The sequence below is a fragment of the Girardinichthys multiradiatus genome, chromosome 8, assembly GCF_021462225.1.
Source record: "Girardinichthys multiradiatus isolate DD_20200921_A chromosome 8, DD_fGirMul_XY1, whole genome shotgun sequence".
In the NCBI taxonomy this organism is placed as follows: domain Eukaryota; kingdom Metazoa; phylum Chordata; class Actinopteri; order Cyprinodontiformes; family Goodeidae; genus Girardinichthys; species Girardinichthys multiradiatus.
The window spans coordinates 38,980,032-38,990,844 of record NC_061801.1 but is presented as its reverse complement, the minus strand read 5'-3'; the positions used below and the strand labels follow the sequence as shown (position 1 = coordinate 38,990,844).

At 37.6% G+C, this 10,813-nt stretch overlaps 1 protein-coding gene across 2 annotated transcripts; it reads left to right on the top strand.

Moving 5' to 3' along the window:
* Positions 1–407: 407 nt before the first annotated feature.
* spp1 (secreted phosphoprotein 1) lies at positions 408–6,657 on the top strand. Of its 2 annotated transcripts, none has more exons than XM_047371990.1 (8): positions 408–512; positions 2,825–2,901; positions 3,019–3,063; positions 3,343–3,417; positions 3,637–3,699; positions 3,781–3,921; positions 4,516–4,845; positions 5,467–6,657. In XM_047371990.1, the coding sequence occupies exons 2-8, from the start codon at positions 2,848–2,850 to the stop codon at positions 5,878–5,880; spliced, it is 1,122 nt and encodes a 373-aa protein (XP_047227946.1). In that variant the 5' UTR covers positions 408–512; positions 2,825–2,847; the 3' UTR covers positions 5,881–6,657. The 2 variants fall into 2 exon arrangements, with proteins under 2 accessions (XP_047227946.1, XP_047227945.1); XM_047371989.1 differs by having other exon boundaries at positions 4,516–4,851.
* The last annotated feature ends 4,156 nt before the right edge of the window (positions 6,658–10,813 follow it).

Below are 10,813 nucleotides of genomic sequence, written 5' to 3'. Positions count from 1 at the left end.
CTAACTGTGTTGAAAGACCTTAAACAGATGTTGTTTCTATCTGTGGGGGAGTTGAATCACTGTCATGCCACCTCCATCTATAAGCTGCTGTTTTTCCCGTCAGCTTGTCCGAACATGTGCTTAAATTAACTTCACACACAATCAGCATGAATATCTGATAGACAGAAGCAAAAACAGGAGTGCTTTCACATGCTTACGTCTGGGTTTTAAGTGTCTCCTTGTTGTTTTTTCATTGCATTTTGTACATGTATGTGTGTGTCTGCCAGCACACCACCAACCACAGGAAGAGTGGGAGAAGAGAAGAGAGGTGGACCAAGGAGCGGTTAACCTCATGACATCACACACCCTGCTGTGATTGGCTGCTCCTGCGAGGTTCAAGGGTTTAAAAGCCAACCAGGAGCCTCGCTTTCAGTAGCAGCATCACCGGACAGCGAGTAGCACAAGAAAAGGCCAGGAGATAAAGACTTACCACATCTGCTGACATTCTGAAGCTTCTGTTGACTGCAACCAAGGTCAGAATGAATGCATGCATTGATTGTTACTTTTATGATTATTGTCCACTGTGAAAGTCTTTCTGCTAAGATGTGTGCATGTTTGCAAAGTGCTTTTACTTATAGGGGGCAAATTACCTAAATTTGCACAATGAAAAGCTGACTTGCAGTATTTTTTCCAACCTTTCTTAGTATGACCTTAAAAGGTGCATGCATAATAATATTGGCTTTAGTGCTGATTTGAAAAACATAGTCATGAATACTTCACTTGCAACAATGTTAAAGCAGTTGTATATTATGCCACTTTCTTTCAGGGTAAACTGGAGTACCATGCAGTAAAAATGCAATCTATTGACAACTTTACTATGGTATTACTATTACTTTTTCTTCCAAAATAGGAGCTAATTTCAGAGTAAAAGTTCAAAAGTATGACAGAGAACCTCAAACCAAAGGTGTGCAGGCTGTCATAACAGGAAATATTTATTTTTGCATTGAAAAGCTGTCTGAAAGATTTTATCTTGTAACCAAATACAAATTTGAAAAAGTTTTTATTATTTCAGTTTTTATGTAAGTTCAATCAATTTTATTTTACAGAAATTTCTAGATGTAAAGGAATTTATTCTAGAAAAAAATCAATACTTTCAAAAAGATTCATATTTACCTTGAGACAATATGACTCAGATTTGCATTAAGGATGCAATGTTTCAAAAATCAGCAAAGTAAAAATATGTCTACATGTTAGCAAAGCAAAGTCTTAGCATCCCAATGTACCAACATTTCTTTCTTGGTAGGTTTTAGTACAAGTTCACATCAAGACATAAGACAGATAAAGAACAGGTCTAAATAATTGAAATATGTAATGAATAAACATATTTAACTTCACTTGTCCTTACCAGTTAGCAAATAATGGTAATGCTTTTTTTCTTAGCTGCTAGCTTACAAGGTAGAAATCTTTTATTTCTTTTTAGGTTTATTACAGACCGACTATCTTTAAACTTAGGCAGATGATTGTCCCGTGTCCTCATTATACAACTATAGTTTAGAAATCCATGACTAATTAATAAAAAAAATTACTAAGTATGTTTCTCCCAACTTATCCTTTAAAGTAAAGCTGTTCGCGTAGAAAAGTATCTTTTTACTGCTAGCTTGCAAGGTAGAAATGTTTTCTTACCTCATCAGTTTTATTACAACACTTCATTACTGACTTAAGGACCTTGTGTTGCTCTTTCTGTTCAACTCAACGATATGCTAAACTATGCTAATCAGCTAGTTTTAACATCAAGCTTAGCAGACCACCCAAATTAGGCATTTTTCCGTTTCTCAATTACATTATCACACCTAGTTTTTTATCTACCACTAAATCCAAATTCCGATCACCAAAAAGGCCGTTGATAATAAAAATTTAAAAGCAGACCAGAACTCGGTTCAAGCAACGACGGCAGAAAAATTCCTGCTAAAAACAAAACTTTATTTTCCACCAGTTCAACTTCAAATGTCCTCATACTCAAGGTCACGCACTCACACAGGACAAAGATAGTCATTTAAAAATATCTACCCATATAGTCCTATGGGCGCCTGTCAAGTTTCGGCTGTGCTGTGGCTTTCCAGTTATAACCCAGTAAATACACACTACATGAGGAGTCCATCATTAAAACATAGAAGCAGCCATTACGACTGTTCCTCCCACAAAGAAACTAGTTACAGTGATTGAAAGAAAAATCTGTACCCAGCGTCCAACAGATGCACCATGAGCTCTGGTTAAGATATAACTATGACCCTTTACTAAAGGTTGATGCTCTCTTTATTCTTCATTCTTAGGCCCAGTGTAAGATTTCTGTTAACAAGAAATGTGGGGGAAGCTGATTTAAGCCAAAAACTTTGAAGGAATATTTTTAGACATTCCTCTATTATACCTTTTATTTTCTCACATCTTTTGGACCTGATTCGGACAAAAACCTCTCAGAGTATACGAAACCATGCACCAGAGCGATGTGATTTCCTGGCGCTGATGACAGAGAAAATCTTCGACTGTTTTAATTCAGGAGCTCATAACTTCTGCTTTGGGTCTCTAATTAAGGCTTTAATGACTTCCTGTGACATACCAAGACTAGTTAACAGTCATGTGACCATGCAGCCTCTGTTTTTAGGAAGGAATCTGGGTGAGAGACAAGTGAGCTGATGTTAAGTTTGACATGTCATTGTGTTTCCTGTGAAGTTATGGCAGTCAAACGTGTATTTTGGTATCATGATTATGTTTTATTGTTTTATTTTGCTGTACAGTGGTGTTTGATTGTTAAACTATAACCTGTGTGTGTTTCTGGTTATATTCCCAGTTCTGGCATTAAACTGTGACACAATGAAGGCGGCTGTTGTTTTTGTTCTGCTCTTTGCCACAGTTTTCTGCCGACCGGTGAGTTTTATTCAGTTTACAAGAGTAAAATATATGAAGCTAACGAGTGAAGTACTTTAGTTTTTATATTCAGTTGATGCTGGCATTGAGTCTGCTTTTTGCATTTCATTTTTCTAGGCGAGAAAGGTTTCTCACAGTGATTCAGACAGCTCTGAGGAAGTGGTAAGTATCCAAGGCAAGGCGAGTTTATTTATACAGCACATTTTAGTAGCAAGACAATTCAAAGTGCTGTACATGAAAAAAAGAGAAAGAGACATAATACGAAAAGTACATTGCAGAGGCATAAAGGTAATTAAATAATTAATGAACACAAATAATTAAAGAGAATAAAAATGAATAATTAAAATGATAATTATCCAGAGAGAGTTATGCTGTAATGATTTTTTGGTTTTGGCCAAAAATAAAGACTTGGAATCCATGTATTGTATGTATTGTCCACAGGTGAGAAGACCAGCACCTCCGGCCATCAGAAGACAGCAGCTGGTTCTTTCTAAGTCACGACCGGCACCAGTGCAGGTAAAATTATTAAGCAACTGAGATGTCTTCTAATCTTTGAAAGTTGTCTTAAACAAAAGTTCTCCAGGGTTTGTGGGCTTTGGCTGCTTCTTTAAGGTCATGACATGACCTCCAGCTCAGCCATATATTAAAGGCCAATATTTGTAGTTTTTAATAATTAAAAAAATTGTCAGAGATAAACAAACGCAATTAATGAAGTGTCCTGCTCCGTGTGTGCAGAACGTTGTAGCACCAGCTAAGGCTGGATCAGACGAGAATGAAGACACCTCAGATGAAGCTGAGGTGAGACTGGTGATCAGCAGCGAAATTATTCCTAAACTTTCCATAAGATCGTTCAGTTTTTCATGTTTTCTGTTCGAGCAGGAGGCACCGGCAGCTGAGGCTCCAGTAGAGGTCAAAGCTGTTGTTGCAGCTCCAAATGCAGATACTGGTTCTGTCAACAGCGAGGACATTGAAGACAGTGATGATGACCATGATGATGATGATCATGAAGAGGAGGAGAGTGTGAGTAAGATGTTACGACAAGATTAATTCTTCACATTATATATTTGCTTTTTAGGTTATTGTCATCATAATTGTAATTTTTTTAATGACATTTAAAGACAGATTTGTTGTGAGATGTTATGAGTAGTAAATACTTTATCTGCAGTAGACAGTCTTAAAGTGGTTTGGACAATTAGGGAAAAATCTGCATTGGCGAGTGATGCTAATAGCTACTTTAAGCTATAAAAACTAAAAAATGTATTTCCATCAACTATAAATTGAAAAAGCACCATTAAGGCACAAGGTGATTCAAAGTGCTTTACAGCAAAATAAATGGACAGAGGCAATAGAAATTATATTAAAGCGAGAAATATATTAAAAAGTTTGAAATTTCAGGAAATTGATTGCAGAACTGAGGAGCATAGAAACCATATGCTGCTTCCTGTTGTTAAGCCCTGAAAACATTGAATGAAGGGTCTAGACCTGACCTGAGTTTGTCCTCTAACTTATGATCCCCCCTGACTGCTTCTAGTTGTAGAGATTAATATTTACACAAGCGCATTTGTTAAGAGAAATTTATCAAAAGGTTATTAATTTTCAAATTTATAATCATAGAAAACAGAGGAGGAAGAAGAATCTGACACAGACTCAGAATCGGGTGAGTCATCCACCCCTGTGCCTGCCACCGTCACCCCCACACCTGGCATAGTCGATCCGGAAACCACTCCAGAATACATCGTGCCAACCATCGTCACCGACCCCGATGCTGGACGAGGTGACAGTTTGGGAGGATACCCCGATGACTACAAGTCCATCATCTATGTGGAAGAGAAATCCTACCACAAGGCTCCCAATCCCTACAAATCTTATGGGATTGTTGGAAAGAAGGTGGCCTATGACATGACTCACGGCAATGAGGTGGAGAAGTCACCAAAGGCTTACAAGGTACAGGTCAGTTTTGCTATGACAAAATGGTAGAAATGTTCAGTTCAGGATGCACATCCTCCAAAATGTCCCCCTATTGTCTTGTCAGGCCTCAGAATATTTTCCTTTAAGTCTTGGGGATCATTCCGATGCTTTTTCCCAATCTTGAGATGGGCCTTTTTGTTCGTTTTGGTTTTTGCTTTGGATCTCTTGCATTTTTGCTTAGTGAGGCAAGTGAAGCCTGCAGTGCTTTAGATGTTGTTTTGTGGTTCTAAGTTTCTTTGTCAACTCCTGGATGAGGCATCGATGCACTCTTGGAGTTGCTTTGGTAGGCCTTTCACTCCGAGGAAATTTCAACACCGTTCCATTTTTTCTTCATTGGTGGATAATGGTTTTCCTGTGGCTTTGTGGGTTCCCAAAGCCTTAGAAATGCCTTTATAAACCTTTCCAGACTAATAGATGCCACTGACTCATTTGTTTTTGAATTAACTGCTCTTTGGTATCTTATACTCTAATTTGTGTTGTCATACAGATGCTATTTAAGGAATTTTCTGTCTTGATTTTACTTCCAAGGTATATTTCAAGCTCTGTTTTATTTGTTTCACATATTTTAAAAACCATGTTTCCTTTTCTGACTTTCAGGCTTTTCAGGTCCACTCTGACCTCATGGAAGAGGACACCAGCACCCCGGAGGTAGAGACCCTGGGCCTGGATGCGTCTTCTGGGATCGCTCAGGACCAGGATGTCAGCCCCCGGCAGGCTGCTCTTCCTGAAGAGGAGGAGAGCACCAGCAGTGGTGCATCCACCACCAACGAGAGCGAAAGCAGCAGCACTCCAGAGGAAAAGGAGGAAGAGGAGGGTGCCAGATCCCCTAGTGACAGCGCCAGTGCAGAGTCAGAGGATGAGGAGAGCCAAAGCAGCGAGGAGGCCACTGCCACGCCCGGAGCAGCCGACAGTGATTCAGATGAGGACGACAGCGTGGAGAGTGAATCAGACGAAGACGGGGCGGGACCTGACAACACCATTGAAATGCCAGTAGTTGTCACTGCCAAGTAAGGCATCCAAGAAGTGGGGTTGACGGTGGTGTAATTGTCACATAAAGAGCTGCATCCTGGAGAAAAGACCTCCCCCCTCTCCTCTTAGGCCACTAAAACTGCAGGGTCAAACAGGGAAAACCACAGCTTGATTATTATTAGTTCTAATAATCTTCAACATTATTTATCTGATTATTTTTGACCATCTGTATGAAAACAAACATTTCTGCTGTAGGTTTTATTTAAACAAAGCAATACCTCCTGCATTCTGTGGTGTGTCAATAAATGTCATGTTTGGTCCCTGAGGGGAGAACACAGAGGATGTTCAAAATGACGACTGCTGCCTGCTACAGGTTTCACCAACCTCATGATCTTGTCTCCCCATTAACCTTGTTCCTGCAAAGCTGCAACAGAATACACAAGGTTAAATCACCATGTCTACACCAGCACACAATGCATCAACATTAAATAATTGCTTTTTGCAAACTGTTGTTTTTGTGCTTTAGAAATACCGAACATAGAACCTGTTTGTTGAAAAACTTGATTTTAAAGCCACACATTTGCAGCCAGTGCGGCTGAAGCTTTACTGCTGGACAAAAGGATGCAGGCAGATTAATTTGCATTGCAGTACAGGCTTTAGTCAAGTAAGAATTCAGCATTCATACATATACATGCAACACAGTCTTGTTTATTTGCACAATTCCTACCTTCACTACATGGTGTTTTTTTCAGTGTTGTTTACTGTAATGTATCATATTGTACCATTTCTAAAATAATAAAGTTCATTTTCATATAAAAAGCTGCAGGTTGTTTCTTTTTGTCTAACAATTGACATCATTTTGTTTTCATTTGCAAGAGAGAGTCACAGAATAATAAAAACCTTTAATTAAATTAAAGCTATGACTGCATTAGGGAGCTCAACAGCAGTTTGACTCCGTATAAACCTCAACCAACCATTGTTGATATGCTAGTCTCCTTATTTTAACCAGAACCCTTATTGAATTTAAATAAATTAGATAACAACACATATAACCTCTTTAGGAAATATTAAGTAACATTTTGTTTCTAAACTGCAATTCTGGTCGCAGTGGTTGGAGTTTGTTACATCTATAATAGCCATTGCATGCTAATAAATTCACATATTAATAATATATTTATTATTGTAAAAAGTGGCCAAGTAAAATTAGCAAGATCCAATAAGGTTTTAGTCTCTGTCACACACACACAAAATAAAGACTTTGTTAAATATGCTACAGGCCTATGACTAGAGCATGCTAATCTATGTTGGCTAACGATTTTATCCTGGTATGCTAACAGTTATAGTTGTAACCCGAAACTGTCCAATAACTATACAAACAAAAATGTAAAAAGGGAATGGAAAAGCTATTTTGCCACGTTGACATGTTTTTTGTGTTTGTTTATTGTATTAAGCTAATTGATATTAGCCAAGGGATTTTAGCATGTTACGCTAAAGTCAACTATGTAGATTTTGAAAAGAAACATTTCCAAAATTTACACAAAACATAAGAATTTGTAAGTTTGTACCAATATACTTGACTGTGCTTTTGAAGTTATTTAGAGTGTGATTTGGTTTTCTTTCTTTTTTATGATGCTAACTTATAATAGCTACTGGATATTGGCATGTTATGCTAAAAGCAGTTGCTTGTAAATTCAGTAATCCTCTGACAGGCTAAAAATAAAAATAAAAAGTGAATTGAGAAATAGGGGAGCTTATCTTATTGCACTAATGTGGCATCTGAGCTTTGTAAAGAGCTTTTGTTGCTTTTCGAATTTAGTATTCTAACCAATAATAGTTGGTTATTTACAGTTGAAACCATATATTTACATACATACAAACCTTTTATCTCCTCATTATATGACATTCAACCAGATTAACGTGTTCCTGTTCTTGGCCTGGGTTACCAAAATGAGTTCTATTTACTAAATATTGGAACGGAAATTTTAAACCATCACAAGTTTGTTTCAACTTCAGATGCAATTTCCAGATGCCTAAAGGTTCCATGTTTATCTGTTCATACAGTTACTGTTTACAAGTATACACCATGGAAATGTCCAGCCATCATACCGTCCAGGAAGGAGACGAGTTCTGTTTCCCAGAGATGATTGTGTTTTAGTACGAAATGTATGAATCAACAAAAGCATTAGACTTTGTAAAGATTCTGGCTGAAGCTGGTGAGAGAGTTTTATTATCCACAGTGAGACAAGTCCTGTAGAGACATGAGCTGAAAGGCCACTCAGCATGGAAGAAGAAATGACTCCAAAAGATTTCAGTTTGCAAGATGTGAGTGTCTTTTGTTGTTTCACATTTTAGAGTGATTATCGCTAGTAGGTAATAGATTTTAGTAAGTGACGGTAAAATACATTATATTTGTCGAATCATAAGTTCAGCAATGAAGGAGGTTGTGTTGTTATACTGGTGTGTTGCCACTTTGTATGTGTCAAATTGTTTAATTTTAGCATGATAATAATAGTGATTGGATCTTGGTATGTTAAGCTACAATAAATTGTACTTGTAGATTAATTTAAGTCACCACTAAATGTACCAACAAATATTTGGCTAATTGGAGGCGTTTGTAATATTGCGTTATTGTTGCCTCTATCAGGTATTTAAACTGTGTGTTTTGTTATTGATTTTAGCATGCTAATAGACATTAGCTTATCACAAATGTTACTCTAAAATCAATTATGCTTTTGTAGATTTTAAAAAACACCAAGAATTATTTTAAAAAGCAGTTTAAAACTTGACCTTATATCATCGTATTATCATTGCCTCTTTCAGGCGTTTGATATTTGGGTGTTTTGTTTTGAATTCTTAATTTTTAAGTCTCCTATCCATCCTGAAGTGTGCAAAAAATCAGAAGATTGGTCTTTCTGTGTATTTAAACCAAATGCAGCTATCCACTTCTGCAACAAGGTAGCGTAGCCTGACAGAAGAAACATAAATTCCTTACTGCACTAAAGTGAATTTATTATACTGTAAAATGTTCACCAAGTAAATCTTTTAAAAAACTTAAAAATAGTACCTTAGTATTTCTTTTTTATATCTGCACTTGTGAGAAATCTATTAGTAGGCAATTTATTATTGCCATTGTTCTTATAACGCATGAGTACATGCAATCTACATGCAGAAAAACCTCAGACTGGGGTTTGAACCCAGGACCTTCTTGCTGCTCGGCAACAGTGCTACCAACTGTGCCACTGTGCATCCCAGGTAATACATTTCTGGATGATTTTCAACCTCAAAAATAATCTTTCCTGGTCTATTTTGAACTATTTCCTTATCGGAACGGCTCTAAAATGTAACGATAAAACCTTCAACGGCCAAAGCAGCAGAAGAATGCTATGGATGCTTGCACACTGAAGTCAGTTACCCTTATAGAACGAAAACTCTGGACTAATTATACTAATAAGCAATTACTAGTAATATAGTTGAACCTTTACAAATGTAGCATCTTTACATTTTTACTGAGCATGTTATTTAAAAATAATTATTATTTGATGTGTGTTTTGTTATTTTCTTAGACCAGCCAAATGCTTATATGTAGGCTTCCCTAATTTCACATGTATATACATAATACTACAACTAATAATAATACCAATAATGATGATGACTATTGTTATTGTTATTATTATTATTATTATTATTTTTTATTATTTTTATTATTGTTATCAATAAACATAGTAGTTGTAGCAACAATTGCTGGCCGATCATGCTAAATACTTTCTATCATATCTTCCTTAGCACTGAGAAATATATTCAATTCAATTCAGTTTTATTTATATAGCGCCAATTCACAACACATGTCGTCTCAAGGCACTTCACAACAGTCAGGTTCATACATTCCAATTAATCCTAACAATTGAACAGTGCAGTCGGAGTTAGGTTTTTATTCAAATTGGATAAAAAGTTTTTCTATCTAAGGAAACCCAGCAGATTGCATCCAGTCAGTGACTTGCAGCATTCACTCCTCCTGGATGAGCATGTAGAGACAGTGGACAGTCACTGGCGTTGACTTTGCAGCAATCCCTCATACTGAGCATGCATGTAGCGACAGTGGAGAGGAAAAACTCCCTTTTAACAGGAAGAAACCTCCAGCAGAACCAGAACCAGGCTCAGTGTGAGCGGCCATCTGCCACGACCGACTGGAGGTTTGAGAGAACAGAGCAGAGACACAAAGAGAACAAAGAAGCACTGATCCAGGAGTACTTTCTATGGGAAGGAAAAGTACATGTTAATGGATGTAGCTCCTTTAGTTGTTTCACCTAGAAAGAACGGCGACTGTGGCTCAGTAGGAAGAGTAGTCGTCTTGCAATCAGAAGGTTGTGGGTTTGATTCCAGCTTCCTCCTGCCATATGTTGATGTGCCCCTGGGCAAGGCACTTAACCTCAAGTTGCCTACCGATCTGTGTATCGGTGTATGAATGTGTTAGTGAGTGTGATTGGGTTAATGTGGTGCTGGTGTAAAGTGCTTTGAGCGGTCTGCATGACTAGAAAAGTGCTATATAAGTTCAGTCCATTTACCATTTGTCAGCAGAAGCTTGGACGATGCCCCTCTCCAGAAAGGTGTCACAGGTAGACACAGAGTCAGGCCAGGTGTAGCTTCTAGAAAGAGAAAAGAGAGAGAACAAAGTTAAAAACTGAAATAACAGCAAATAATGCAAAATTGGAGAGTAGTGTGAGAATGTAGCGAAGAGGGTGAAAGTGGTCGTTATGTCCTCCAGCATTCTAAGCCTATAGCAGCATAACTACAGAGATAGTTTCAGTTCAGATTATTTAGTTAAACGGCGCTTATTTACAACAATGTCGTCTCAAGGAACCCCACAAAGGGTCCCACTGGTGGTCATTGTTATACTAAAAACCACAATGATTGGGATACCTCTCTCTGTCAGACTGATTATAACCATTGGAAAGAGAAGGGGTCATACAGGTAGCAG

Bases quoted from the DNA above. Each gene is read 5' to 3' on its own strand.
- spp1 (XM_047371989.1), top strand. From the start codon at position 2,848: ATGAAGGCGGCTGTTGTTTTTGTTCTGCTCTTTGCCACAGTTTTCTGC. The intron at 3,064-3,342 runs GTAAGTATCCAA...TATTGTCCACAG, and splicing joins CAGACAGCTCTGAGGAAGTG to GTGAGAAGACCAGCACCTCC. The intron at 3,700-3,780 runs GTGAGACTGGTG...CTGTTCGAGCAG, and splicing joins ACACCTCAGATGAAGCTGAG to GAGGCACCGGCAGCTGAGGC.